The 15,468-nt window shown below is 34.2% G+C and overlaps 1 protein-coding gene across 1 annotated transcript in view; it reads left to right on the top strand.

The window, feature by feature from the left end:
• The window catches only part of LOC106867173 (F-BAR domain only protein 2), a 69,649-nt gene that overhangs the window by 34,588 nt on the left and 19,593 nt on the right, over positions 1-15,468 (top strand). The window contains exons 12-17 of the mRNA XM_089356900.1: positions 5,939-6,011; positions 9,284-9,305; positions 9,536-9,593; positions 10,914-10,964; positions 13,292-13,428; positions 14,685-14,752. Of these exons, the coding sequence (XP_089213026.1) occupies positions 5,939-6,011; positions 9,284-9,305; positions 9,536-9,593; positions 10,914-10,964; positions 13,292-13,428; positions 14,685-14,752 (409 nt within the window). The remainder of the gene's footprint in view (positions 1-5,938; positions 6,012-9,283; positions 9,306-9,535; positions 9,594-10,913; positions 10,965-13,291; positions 13,429-14,684; positions 14,753-15,468) is intronic.

Below are 15,468 nucleotides of genomic sequence, written 5' to 3'. Positions count from 1 at the left end.
AATGGTGTTTGAAAATATTGTCCTGTTTTGTTGGTGGTACCCACCAACAAAACAGGACAATATTTTCAAACACCATTCTATTAATAACTACAGATTTTGAAGTGAAATGAGAGGATATGTATCTTGCCTAAATTTGGAGGCAAAAATAGGTGCAATACAGGGATTGAAATAAGATTTGAAAATTTGATAATGTGATGACCTTAAATAATGATTTCATATTAAAAAAAAAGAATTGTCTCAAAATAAATTATGATTGATTTTTAATTGTAATTCAGCAAGAACTCAATGATTTAGTTATAGATTAAAGATTTTGTTGATCATGTAAGATGGATTATAATAATAATAATAATAATAATATTAATAATAGTTTCAAGAGATTGATAAAAGTACCAGACTTTAAATCAGTACTGGGGCTGAACTGCTCTACTAGAACCTTTAAAGCAGTGCTCTAGTATGGCCACTGTTTAATTAATGAAACATAATAAAAGAGTACAGCAATCCCCTCACTATCGCGGGTGTAACGTTCCAAAGCCCCCCCCCCCCCTGATAGGTGAAAATCTGTGAAGTAGAAACAGTACTGTACTGTATATTTTTTTAAAATTATTTTTATAATTTGTTCAAATTTATTTTATTATAAATGCAAAACAACACCACAGAGGAATCAACGTAAGCTTGAATAATAAACTGCGATAGGTGAACCGCGATAGGGCAAGGGATTACTGTATGTTATAAATTATATTATAAAATGTTTATTACGAACAGTTGTTTAACATCCAGGCTTGCACTTTTATCATTTTTCCAAATGGCTAACCATTTTTTAGTTGATGAACCAAGTATAATGTAGATATCCATGGATACTTGAGTTATTTTATTTACAGAAGTAATTAATGGTAATTAGTAACACAAAAATTTCTATTTGTGTTTTCTTAATTCAACAATCAAATTTAAGAATGCAAGTTTTACAGCCATGTGGTTTTAAGTTCAGTCCCACTGTTTGGCATCTTGGAAGATAGCCGCTGTTTGGCTCTTTTCTGTAGGTTGATCAATGCCTTGTGAGTGATGTTGGTTGATGGAAACTGTATGGAAGCCTGTTGTAATATATATATATATATATGTATATATTTGTGTGTGTGCACATGCAACCCATGGCTTTGCTTGTCACTGTCTGAGTGAACTGGTAAGATAGATATGTTTACATTCCTTGTTGACTGGCCAATCTATGCTTTTGAAGACCAGTGGAGTAATAAAAACTTTCTTACTTGAAAAGCAGGTAAAGGTTGGTGACAGCAAGGGCACCTGGTCATAAATTGTTCCCGTGAATAAATGTCTGCTGAAGACCAAGCTAGAATGGTAAAAAAATAGATGTTAAATGAATGAACAAATGATTGAACCTGTTCATGCTAGCTTATGGTGTTGGATTGCATTGAGCAGATGTATGGGTGGGTGGGTGGGTGGGGGAGACAGTTTTACATATAGCTTTAAACCACAAAATCAACCACTTCCCACCATGTTGTAGCTTAGGTTTTAGAAATATCTCAAAAAAAAAAAGTTCTGTTTTAAATGTCATTTGATTGTGAAATATAATTTTGAAAAAAAAAAAAATATATAATAGTTAGGTATATACATTCATGTTGTATTTGCATTTTCAAGAATAGAACGAAGGAAATCTTCTTAAGTAGATTTATGAGATTGTATGGTTCTTAATATTATTTTTCCAGTTTTTCAATCATTGATGTAACTGATTTAATACACATTTAGTATGATTAGTTCAGAAGCCAATCCATGAGCTGTGTGTCACCAAACTTGTTAATTTGAGGAGCTCTTCCATTCTTCCTTTCTTCCTTCCATCTCTGTCTCACTCTTTCTCTCATATATATATATGTATGTATATAAATATATATATGTATGTATATATTGGTAATCTGCTGTTTTCTCACTGTTGCATGGATATATATCACCTTTATTCTGCTTGAGTACATTTCATGTGTTTCCATCTCTCTATCTCTCTCTCATCTCTTGCATGTATCATTTGCCTTATTCTTCTGTTCTATATCTTTCTCTGTCCAACATTATTTTCTCTGATATCTGACTCCTTTCATACCTCATTGTTCTAGAACCAGCTCCCCTTCTCATTGTTCTTCCCCACCACCTCCACTGGCCTTCTGGTTCTGCTGTAAGGTCAGGTTCGACTCATCTTCTTTATCTCTGGTCTTTCATCTAACACTTTGTATATATTGCTGTCAAAACTGTCAACTTTCATTGATTTTTTCCCCCTATCATTGCTTCATTATTATATAACTATATAAAAAAATCAATAAATAAAATTTTAAAAATTCAAATTTTTTTAATTAAAAAAACCCTCAATTGACCTCATCATTAAGCTTAACTCTTGCTTTTATCACACCGAATTTAACTTCAGCCATACATATCATCTTCTTCCTTTGTTGTTGCTTTCCTCAATTCCTCACCATTATAATTCTCAATAGATTTCTACAGCTCATTTTCTGTGATTTTGTTTGTCTTTTTTTCTTCTTTCCTTGTATTTCTTGATTTTCTTTGAAACAGACAGTGACTCATCTAGCCCAAGTTCACCCAAAAGTGTTCTTGACATTTTTACATTCTCTGGTATGTGTATTTTGCACTTGTTGATAACATCCAGTGGATTTTTCTGCTGTGCCCATATTGCTTTCACAATTTCTTACAACCAGCACTCATCTAATTTGTTAGTCTAGTTTCCTATCAGTCTGTAATTAGTTTCTAGTTGGTTATTTTAGATTTTAAATAAAGAAAAAAATGTTTTGAAAGCTATATATATATATATATATATATATATGATGTGGGTACTTTCCTATTATCTATGGCCAGTTTTTTATTTACTAAAGGATTAGTGAGATGGGTGTAATAATTGATTGTCAGACTTTTGAAATAGCTATCCTTATCTCATGGAGAAAGAAAAGGGCAAGAAATTGGGGGACTAATCCTTTAGCTAATAAAAAAAAGGCTGTTGAAAATAGCAACATCCCTATATATATATATATATATATATATATATATATATATATGATAGTTATACACAGTGTATCCATAAAGTCTTCTTCACTCATTCAACTGGAGTATTGTTTAGATGCGTGTAGGGCAACAAATGGAAGCCACATCAAACCACACTAAACTGTACATAAACCTTATTAGTTGATCTCTTATTCAACATGTATATGAAGCATAAATCCCACCATGATTTGTGGACACATACTGTGTGTGCATGTATGTGTGTGTGTGTATATATAATTATATATATATATATATATATGTATATATTTATGTTTGAAGTGAAAGGTAAATCTTTCCAGTAAGTCTACTGTTTAGCCTCTTTGTGAAAAGTAAACAAAGTAGTTATACCACAAGCTTATCTCTCTGTGAACAGAAAGTAAAGAAAAAAAAAACAAAACAAAACAATATGACTAATTTCAGGTTTTGCTCAGCAAAACCTGAAGCTAGTTAGACAGATCAATCATGGAAAGATTAGCTTGTGAAGTAACCATGTTGTTTACATTTTAAAGCGAGGTTGAATTGTAATGTTTACTGAGAAGGACTACCTTGCCTTTCGAATTATTCTAAAAAGAAACAAACAACATTAAGTAGTGCACTGTGTGTGTGTGTGTTTTTACCCATGCCAGCATAGAGGTGGGCGTTAAACAATGATGATGATTTTATATATATATATATATATATATATATATATATATATATATATATATACACACACATACACACACACAAGGTGAAAATGCTCCACACAAAATATACAGAAAAAGTAATAAAAAGAAAATGTACAATTCCTTTTGTGTTGCAATTAATTGAATTATCCCCAAAGTACATTATTACAATCTATTTACTTCTAATCTAATGTAGAATGCATTATTATGTACTTGTTTCCACATCTTAAAAGAACATAGTCATTGTAATGTACAGGTGTAAATGATAATCATTGCACATAATCAACATAATGTACCCATGAGCATAATAAAGATTATCTTCTCTCAGAGGTGAAGCTGGTATGTCATAATGCATTTTGAAATTATTTTTTTTATAATAAAATACCTTGGAATAATTCAGTTACAATACAAAGAAAATTGTGTATTTTCTTTATATATTGCATTTAATGTAATGCTTGCATTACTTAAATAAATGGGGTAGCATGAAACGTGCGTACTGCAATCATCTTTGAAATCCTTGTTGCTTATTTTGAATTTTTGATCACCTATCCTTTTGGAATGGTTTTTGTATAATACCATACCATACGATATTCTGGTGCCTACGCATAAGTACCATATTCAATCTTGAATCTAAATCTAAACCTTCTATATATATATATATATATATATATATATATATATATAGTATAACCTGTATTAATAATTCAAAATGCAATATATTTTCATAGTATCTATTAACCAGATACTGCAGTATTTTCCTCAAAAGTGTGATTAAGTTAATGGCCTACCAAAGCCCTACTATTATTCCAAAGTGAAGTAATAACTCTTGTTTCGATTTCTTTTGAGTTGATTCATATACCTTCTCTTGCTGCTGCATATTATTGGAATAGTTCTTTGTATTCTAATATTGATGGCAATTATTATTGTATAGTTATTATCGATGGAAATTATTCTTCCATAAATTATTCAGACCTAGACGGTTTATAAGCTGCCTTTTGGAACCTTAACATTATGTGGCCTTATTGATTTTTCTGTTCGATAGGAGCTTGAAAACAAAATCTTGAATGGTAATTCACTTAAATTTATCAAAAAAAAAAAGTTTATTGCAGACGTTGGTAGTCATATATGCTTTTGAAATTCCATTATTTAGAAATTAAACCATTGTTTGCTCAACCTTTATCATTTAGTGGCATATTATTGTTTTGTTGGTAACTTTTACTGATGATTCCTTCTGGAAATGTTTTCATTACCTGACTGTGATTCCGTATAACCTTACTAACTCTAGATGCACATAAAATATGACAAAAAAAAAAAAAAAAGAAACAAAAAAAAAGTCATAAGTACATTAATAGCAGTAATTGTTTCTTTTGTTATATAAATAGCAAGATGATTTTTTTCAAATCTTCACATCGATTCTCAGGGTGAATAACCCTACTTCTCTCTTCCCCTACATAGAAATTATTGTAGCGATGTTTATGCTTCCAAGCAAGCACAATTGCAATTTTGTCAACACAGTGTTTTATTATTTTTTTTCTGTCTTTGCAAGGTGATGCACACTTTTTCATCCCCTACCCCTCATTTAATTGCAAATAGTTCTTTCGTTTAGTTGTTAACCTATGCTTCATTGTGTCAGCACTAGTGTTTATGAAATGCTATTCACATATATTGACGAATAATTGCATGTAAACATATTTCAAATTGTTTGCACAGTAGTGTTTAAAGACAGAAAATATTCGCAGTAAAGTGTATTTCTTCACAACTATTGGCAATGTTAGCTGAATCATCACATACAATAGTGTGAGCTGTTTTAATGAGGGATAAAGTAGCTTATATTATAATTTCAGATTATTAAAAGAAAAACAAAATTTTTTTTTTTTTTGCTCTTTTAGGAAACTCATTAAACATTGGATTTTTCATTAATTTTCAATTAGTTTCAATAATCTTAGATTCTTATAGCTTTAGTGATGGACAATTTCAATACCCTAAATATACTGAAATAAACCTGTTGCTTCATCTTTCTAATTATTTCGACTTGTTTCTCTCATCCTTTCTCTCCTGTGTAGGATCATTAGTTCCTATCTATAATTAGTTATATGTTTAAATTAACCTTATATGAAGTAGTCCAGATTTTAACATTTTAGCTGTATACTTTATTTTTTTTTTTAATAAAAGAAAAAAAAATCACGGTTCTTTTGATTTTATTAGAAATATACTTGTTTTGGCAGGGTTCCTAAAATCTAAGAGAGACAAAAAGAAAGACTTGAAGAAAAAGAAAAAACGTGATAAAGAAGAAAATCAGTAAGTACCCATATCTCTTTTTTCTTTCCAAAGTAAATTATTTATATGGCAGAATCATTAGTGTTTTATAAGGCGGCGCGCTGGCAGAAACGTTAGCACACCGGGTGAAATGCTTAGCGGTATTTCGTCAGCTGTTACGCTCTGAGTTCAAATTCCGCCGAGGTCAACTTTGCCTTTCATCCTTTCGGGGTCGATAAGTTAAGTACCAGTTACGCACTGGGGTCGATGTAATCGACTTAATCCATTTGTCTGTCCTTGTTTGTCCCCTCTGTGTGTAGCCCCTTGTGGGCAGTAAAGAAATAAGAATCAGTAATGTGGCAGAGTAAATATCCTGTGATATATATATTCTAGCTCCTTACATTCTGAGTTCAAATTCCACCGGGGATCAGCTTTGCCTCTCCTCCCTTTGGAGTTGCAAGTATTGGGGTCGATGCTATTGACTCACTGCTTTCCTTAAAATTACTGGCCCTGTGCCAAAATTTGACACCATTGTTCTTATTAAGGGGGCAAACTGGCAGAATTGTTAACATGCTGGGCAAAATGCTTAGCAGCATTTCATCCGTCTTTATGTTCCAAGTTCAAATTCTGCCGAGGTCAACTTTGCCTTTCATCCTTTCAGGGTCAGTGAAATTAGTACCAGTAACACACTAGTGTCAATGTAATCAGCTAGTCCTCTTCGCCCAAATTTCAGGCCTTGTGCCTATAGTAGAAAGGGTTATTATTATTATTATTGCTATTGTTATTAAGGTGGCGAGCTGGCAGAAGCATTAGCTTGCTGGACAAAATGTTTAGTGGCATTTCATCTGTCATTACATTCTGAGCTCAAATTCTGCTGAGGTTGACTTTGCTTTTTCATTCTTTTGGGGGTCCATAAAATAAGTGCCAGTCAAATACTGGGCTTGATTTAATAGACTTCCCCAGCCCTCAAAAACTGCTTGCCCTATGCCAAAATTTGAAATCCTTCTCATCATAATCAATATTATTATTATTATTATTATTATTATTATTATTGTGGCAAGTTGGCAGAATCATTAACACGCTTGGCAAAATTCTTAGCATTATGTCTGCCTTCATGTTCTGAGTTCAAATTCTGCCAAGGTTGACTTTGTCTTTCATCTTTTATTGGTCAATGAAATAAGTACCAGTTAAGTGCTGGGGTCAATGTAATAGACTTAGCACACTTTCCTAAAATTTCAGGCCTTGAGCCTATAGTAGAAAGGATTATTATTATTATGTTATAAAGGCAGCAAGCTGGTCATTTGTTAGCATTCCGGACAAAATGCTTCACAGTATTTCTCCTGGCTCTTTACATTGTGAGTCCAAATTCCATCGAGGTCAAGTTTGCCTTTCATCCTTTTGGGATTGATAAAATAAAGTACCAATCAAACAAAGTCCTGGGGTTGATGATATCGACTAATTGCTTTGCCTGAAAATTGCTGGTCTTGTGCCAGTATTGGAAACAACAACACTTATTATTTTTACTTTTACTACTATTATTATTATTATTATTATTATTATCTTTAACAATGTCTGATAAATGTCTCTTGTTATGTTAGCAAGTTGAGTTTCTATGGTGTAATGTCATCTCTTTCCTATCAGCATTCAATATCATGCCATGATTGCTTTATTTCATGAGATTACAATAACATTATTGTGTCTTGGGAGGTCATTATGCCCATAATTACTGGCATAATGACCCTTCTGAGATACAAAAAGTCTGTTTCAATAGACAATTTCATATCAAGAATCTTGTAAAGCAAATACAAAAGCTACAATATTGATTTTGCTAAAAATATTGCTAATGGTTTTGGAATTGAAATTAAATTTTAGAAAGTAACTTTGTCTTTATTTATTTTTTTATTTTGTTTTCCTCTCTTGTCTTTTTGTTTCCAATAAAAGATTAAGCAGTTAATTTACTGAAGAGAAATTATTAAAATTAAACAAGAAGTTACTCTTTAGTTCAGCTTGCACAGTCCTCTGTTAATATTTTGTTTTGCTTGAAGTTTGTTTTACTACTGTTGTTACACTACACTACACCACACACACACACACACACATACATACACACATACTTGCACAAATTTATTCTTAAACAAGTATGTTGCTAACTGACATGGAAGTTTTGGTCAGTTAAACCATTATCAGATTACTTAACTAGCTGAAATTTTGAAGTCACTTTCAACAATATTCTTGTTTAAGAATAAATTTGTACTCTACAAAAGTATAGGGTAACCCCTCAAATTAATGCAAAATTGTTTTTACTACAGCTGAACATAACAGCAAACATTAACAGTAAAAAGCACCCTGTCTACACTGTAAAATGGTTGGCATTTGTAAGGGCATCCGGCTGTAAAAATCATGCCAAAACAGACACAGTAGCCTGGGGCAGTCTTCTACCTGGCCAGCTTCTGTCAAGTGTGCTACCCATGCATGCATGGAAGACAGATGTTAAACGATGATGATAATGATGATGATGATATGCATACATGTTCCCACACACATATATACAGGTGCAGGAGTGGCTGTGTTGTAAGTAGCTTGCTTACCAACCACATGGTTCTGGGTTCAGTCCCACTGTGTGGCACCTTGGGCAAGTGTCTTCTAAGCCTTGGGCCGACCAAAGCCTTGTGAGTGGATTTGGTCGACGGAAACTGAAAGAAGCCCATTGTATATATATATATATATATATATATGTATGTGTGTGTGTGTGTTTGTTTGTATGTGTTTGTTCCCCCAACATCGCTTGACACCGATGCTGGTGTGTTTACGTCCCCGTAACTTAGTAGTTCGGCAAAAAAGACCGATAGAATAAGTACTAGGCTTACAAAGAATAAGTCCTGGGGTCGATTTGCTCGACTAAAGGCAGTGCTCCAGCATGGCCGCAGTCAAATGACTGAAACAAGTAAAAGCGTATTGTAAAAGAGGAAGTGGTAGAGAAATTAGAACATTTGATCAGTTGATATAGAACTGAGTTTGAAAAACATATTCTTGGTTTGGCTGATGCCATCTCTCCTGACTAAATGATAAAGAAAATATGTTAGTGCTTTAGGTAATGAAATTGCTCCAGCTGGGAATCACAATCACTGACTTAGTTCAGTGACCTTATGGTTTCATGCTATAACTATTTCCACAATGACGACGACGACAATAGTACCAGCAACATTTAATTTATTATGCTGTATCATTATTTAATCTTTCAATTCCTGTTTATATGAACTTCATGTCGTATTTTTATTGATCTTTCTTGTTTTTTTTTTTTTTTTCCCCTACAGAGAAACTGCTAGTAGCAACGGTGTAAGTACCTTTTTCAATGATTTTTTTAATAAATTCTTGTTGAATAATTTGGGGTTCTATTTAATCATACATATAACAACAAATTAAATTCAAAGTGAAGATAAACTTACATCAAACTTATCTTTCTGTATTGTGTGTAAGGACATTTTGAAGTCCAGTCTTCGTTATGAATATAAGTTTTTGATCATTTAATCGTTGATGTTAATTACATTTCTTAATTTTTTTATTAGGTAATACCTGATGTTGATGAAGAAGGTTACAGTAAACAACCCGATACTCTTTTAGACTGTATCCTTATTATTGCTGGCAGAATTATGAGCATGCCTGACAAAATGCTTGGTGGCATTTTATCTGTCTTTACATTTTGGGTTCAAATTCTGCCAAAGTCGGCTTTGCTTTTCATCCTGTTGGGGTTGATAAATTAATACCAGTCAAGCACTGGGGTCACTCTAATCAACTAGTCCCTTCCCCCAGAATTTCAGGTCTTGTGCCTATAGTAGAAAGGATTATTATTATTATTATTATACATGTCACACAGTATACAATATCGTAAGGTTGTTGATTGAAGATATTGTGTCTACCGGGGGTTTGTACTGTTTGTCAAGTTGCAACAACGACCTCAGACAGACAGTACTTTACGCAATATGCGTGCAGTTCCAAGTAATGCTGACTTTTGCAATACATCTAGAAATGCTTCCAATCAGTTAAGGTCAGTAGCCAGTAGAGCCGGTGCCTGGTATTGCATCAGGGTTGATTTAGATATTTTACTTTCATCATCAGCTTCATTGTAGTCATCATTGTCATCATCTTTGTCATTATCATACATCAGTTTTCCTTGCTGGCATGGATTGCAGAACTATGACTTATATATGTTTCGCACTTGTGCCAAAATTTGAAACCATTATTATTTATTATTATTAATATTATTATTCATTAGCAGGCTGGGCGAAATGCTTAGCGGCATTTCGTCTGCTGCTACGTTCTGAGTTCAAATTCTACTGAGGTCGACTTTGCCCTTCATCCTTTTGGGGGTCAATAAAGTAAGTACCAGTTGAGTACCAGGGTCAATGTAATTGACTATCCCCCTCCCCCCAATGTCAGGCCTTGTGCCTATAGTAGAAAGGATTATTATTATTATTATTAAGACAGGGCTGGCAGAATTGTTAGAGCATCAGAAAAAATGCTTTGTGGTATTTACTGTGACTCATTATGTTCTGAGTTCAAATTCTGCTGGTGTTGTCTTTGCCTTTCATCCTTTTGGAGTCAATAAAATCAGTACCAGTGAAACACTGGGGTCAGTGTAATCGATTAGTCCCTTCCCCACAAATTTCAGGCCTCGTGCCTATAGTAGAAAGGGTTATTATTATTGGTAGCCTACATCACTATGTTTCACATATATAAAATTTGCTGGCATTCCACTGAAAGTATTTATTTGTATCATGCCATGTATTGTTGTTGTGTAACAACCCCCTCCCCTTTCTGGAGTTTTGAAAATATCATTAGTAATTAAGATTTCTCTTTCATAATTATATTTTTCTTCTAATGACTGACATGAAATATATATCTTGTTAAATCTATAGATTTGTATTTATCCTTAACTTTTTGTATTAAATGGAGACAAAACAAGCTGGTGCTCTAGTGAAAGTGATAGTGATTCAGGTAATGTATTTTTAATTACTAATTGTTAATTGCTGCAATATTTCATCAATTTGACCAGCTGTCATTAGTTCAAACTTACCTCTATTTGAATCTTGCTCCCCTTTATTTTTCTCATATAGCTACTGACGGTAGCTGTGTGAAAGAAATAATATAATATTTAAGATAATTAGATTGATTATATTTAGTTCAAATACATTATACAGAATTATTTATTGTATACTACTTTATATACTACAAATATGAAGGTTTGTTTGGATAATCCAATATCTAAACACAATTTTTTTCTTTTCATTTTGTTGTTTTACATTCATTAAAAAGCAAACAATAGCAACAAAAAAGAAAGAAGAAAAGAAGCTAAAATACTAATATGGGCAGAACAGTTTTAATCAAAACAATTGCCTTTCCAGCATTGTTAATCATTCAACTCTGGTGAACATAATGTAACAATGGTATTTGGTTTACACAGAGTTATGTCCCATGCTTAATCTCTTTACTAAGATGTATACACTTGGCCAGGTATCAGCACGTTAACCTCACAGCCTTGTTGCTGTTTTGCTTTATCTCTGTCTTTATAGCCAAAAAATTATACTGATATAGTTGGGTATAATTTGAAAATTGTAATTGTTTTTCATATGAAAATTGAAGAAAGAAGCTTTAAATTGTTGTTTTCTTAAGCTTCAAAAGTGAAAGCTTCTGGTTTGGTGATTAGGTTGTTTCACTCATGATCGTAGTTCTGGTTCCCAGAATGGGCTGTGCATTGTGTTCACATTGCTTCTGTTCACTCAGCTGTAAATGAGATCCAGCAATAGCTGGGAAGTTAACCCTGTGACAGGCCTGTATCCTGTTCACTGGAGAGGGTTGTAATCTCAGCCATGGGAATCGGGTTAAGCTCCTACCTTATGAGTCCTTGGTCTCATGACAGACCTAAGCTTCAAAATGCAGGGAGTTCAGAGAATGATTTTGTGTCCTCACTGATACTATATATATGTATGTGTGTGTGTGTGTGTGTGTGTGTGTATTATAGTTCAGTTGGCGTTAAGATATTCAATGCAAAGGGCAGTAACTATATTAACTTGTTAATAATTTTATAGTTAGGATGAAACAACACTAATCACTAACTAATAAGATTATTTAATGGGAAGTCCCTGTGAAAATTTCATGATTATATGGAAAACTAATTTTATAAAGAAGAATTATGAAGTATGAAATTTCTTTTGAAAAAAATTTTTTTTTTGTTTTGTTTGGTTCTGAAAGCATTTGATTCTTGAGATGTTGTAAAATCCAGTAATTTTAGAAAGTGCAGAATCATTGCAAACTCTGTTCTTTGTTATTTATACAGTTATTACCTCTTCTTCTTTGAAAGCTGTTACCTATTAGTTTTATATTTACATTAAGATTTAAACAATATTAACTATGGAATAAAAGTGAAGACATATTATAGTTAAGATATTATTCTACTTTGGTATGACTACAGTGGTAACAGGCCATTAACAACCTGTATCAGATGTTAAATTTTGGAGATTTGCACAATCTAGCAGAGGACAAAGCCCACTTGGCCAGATACCTCTCCTTTGGTTTGACAAGGATCTATCTAGCTGCTAGGCTGTACTGAGTTTCAGTGTCAGCCTTGGCATGTTTTCTAAGGCTGGGTGCCCTTCTCAATGCCAACAATCCCTTACAGTTTGTACTGGGTGTGTTTATGGTGCCAATGGCACTAATGGAGTCACTAATTAAGGTGTAAGACAAAAAAGAACAGGAAAGGGACCCTCCCTCCACTTCTCACCATGACTAAGTGCATGTGGGTATTAGAGGGGGTGGCTTTATGTCAGATATTGAGAGGCTAAAGTATGATAGAAGGACAAGAACAGGTGTCTTTTCATAGAGGTAATACATAGCTATCCTATGTTATATAAGTGATGATAATTAGGAAGATGAAAATAAAGAAGGAAGATGGTAGTGATAGTGTGCCAGAGGACACTTTGAAGGTAGGTGAGCATAAGAGAGGATAGGGTCAGGGAATCTGAGGAGGGTGTGTAGTTTCATTAAGAATGTGAAGGGAGAGTAACAGATAGTTAAGAGAGTGGGGCAGGGGTGGATGTATTCAAAGGTGTGCAAGAACGGTGCTGCAGTTGGTGGTGAATATCAGTTAGGAGAGGAGATACAGTGAGAGAGATAGCAGTGACTGAGGGAGGAGGACAAATCATAAGGTAGTGGGATGATGTCCAAAGTGTTATACATATTCGGGCCTTGTGCCTAGAGTAGAAAAGAATATTTCATGATATTTATTTATTCTAATTGTTTGCAAATGTTGTTTTTTTTTTTTGTAGAAGGTGACTCTGATCTTAAAAAAAAAATAAAAGTTGAAATCCGCCCACTCAGCCCAAATGGTTCCACGCCAACTGGAACGGTAGAAGACATCCGTGCCTCCATTGAAGGATTGAGGCTGTCACCAACAGTGCCCCATGTAAGTCTTTAACTTTATTGCTTATATAATCCCTGTTCTGTGAAGGTGCGTGGCTTAGTGGTTAGGGTATTCAGCTCCTGATCATAAGGTCAGGTGTTCAATTCCCAGAGACGCGTTGTGTCCTTTATTTCACATTGCTCCAGTCCACTCAGCTGGCAAAAACGAGCTGTACCTATATTCCAAAGGGTCAGCCTTGTCACACTCTGTGTCACGTTGAATCTCCCTGAGAACTATGTTAAGGGTACATGTGTCTGTGGAGTGCTCAGCCACCTGCATGTTAATTTCTCGAGCAGGCTGTTGCATTGATCAGATCAATTATAACTCTCACCATCAAGCTAATCCCTGTTCTACACACCCCTTGCATATAAAGATGTGGCCATGCATTTGCTTAAATGTCATGCACATATGCTCACTCTTATTTTGATTGGTGAAAGGCATATACAGACATTTTTTCCATTGATTCTTTGATGTCCCCTCTCTCTCTTTCGGAGAGGCACAAGCACATACACAGACATATACACACACGGCAGTAACTTCCGCCTACCAAATTCAATTACAAAGCTTCGGTCGGCCCTGGACTATAGCAGAAGACACTTGCCCAAGGTGCCACGCGGTGGGACTGAACCCGAAACCATATAGCTGGGAAGCAAGCTTCCTAACCATGCAGCCATCTTTTACTTGTTTCAGTCATTAGACTGTGGTCATGCTGGGGCTCTGCCTTGAAGGGTTTCAGTCAAATGAATTAACCCCAGCAGTTATTTCTTTAAGTCTGGTACTTATTCTAATCTTATTTGCTGAACTGCTAAGTTACAAGGACATAAACATTGGACACCAGTTGTCAAGCAGTGGTGGGCAACAAACACAAAGACACACATATACACATGACAGGCTTCTTTCAATTTCCATCTACCAAATCCACTACCAAAGCTTTGGTTGATCTAAGGCTATACATAGAAGACACTTCCATAAAGTGCCCTGCAGTGGGACTGAACCTCAGAACTATGTGGTTGGGAAACAGACTTCTTACCACACACAACCATTACAAAAGACTATTTGGATTCTTCTCTCTTTTTATCTGTGATGTTAGACTTTCAGGATATATACCTGTCTAAGAAGAATTACTATGACCTTTCACTTCCCCAATTTTCCTGGGTTTTGTTTCCTGCTAAATTTCTGATGTATTTCTTTCCTTTATTTTCTGCAAGTTGATTTTTATGAAGATCTCTTGAAATTTTTCTTTCTTTTCCATTCTTCAGAAGCGTCGCTGTCAAACACCAGTAGACAAGAAAATGAAACGATCCCAGTCTGAATCTGATACATTAGAGTGAGTATCTTTTTTTTTTTTTTATTGTCTTCAGATGTAATCTATCAACAAAAATCTATAATTTATTACATGCTTGAAACTGTACAAAATGTTCCCAGCTATAAGTCCTGCAGTTGTCTGTACTTCAGTTCATATCATTACTATAATACTTCTATGCTGATGTTTCTATGTATTGCTACTTCATAAATATTTCTCTCTTGACCACATTTTGTGGAGAATTCTAAGAAGAGCTCCAGTTGCAAATGTTAGAACTTATTCATGGCTTTTGTCTGGGTTTTATGTAAGATATTGAAGTAGCAAGAAATTATGGAAATTACAGAATATTTATTTATTTATTTTTGAGTATGAACCCAGTTCAAAAAGGGACTGTTACTGATAATTGCTAATGTTTTATATTGACTATATGCAGCAGAAGTTTTTAGCACCCAGGGACAAAAGCACTTAGGGAACTCATACCTCCTTGATCCTATCTTTGGTAATGACTATAAGATTAATTTGAATCCCAATTGAAGTTATCATTCTATATCTTGCTTTCATAGTCAGATCAAGTCTAGTTGTGCTTGGAGCCAGTGTCTTAAATAATCATTAGTTTCTACAGTTGGGCTTTGGGAATCAATGTCACAATGGAGCTTAGGGTGGTAATCCAATATGACCACATGGGTGGGGTGGGGCAAGGAATTGTACCTCCCTTTATACCTGTTGCCAGGGCTGATCGA

The sequence above is a fragment of the Octopus bimaculoides genome, chromosome 8 (genome assembly GCF_046866305.1).
Source record: "Octopus bimaculoides isolate indiv1 chromosome 8, ASM4686630v1, whole genome shotgun sequence".
Lineage (NCBI taxonomy): Eukaryota > Metazoa > Mollusca > Cephalopoda > Octopoda > Octopodidae > Octopus > Octopus bimaculoides.
Note: the sequence above shows the minus strand (reverse complement) of the source record. Positions and strands in the feature narration are given on the sequence as shown.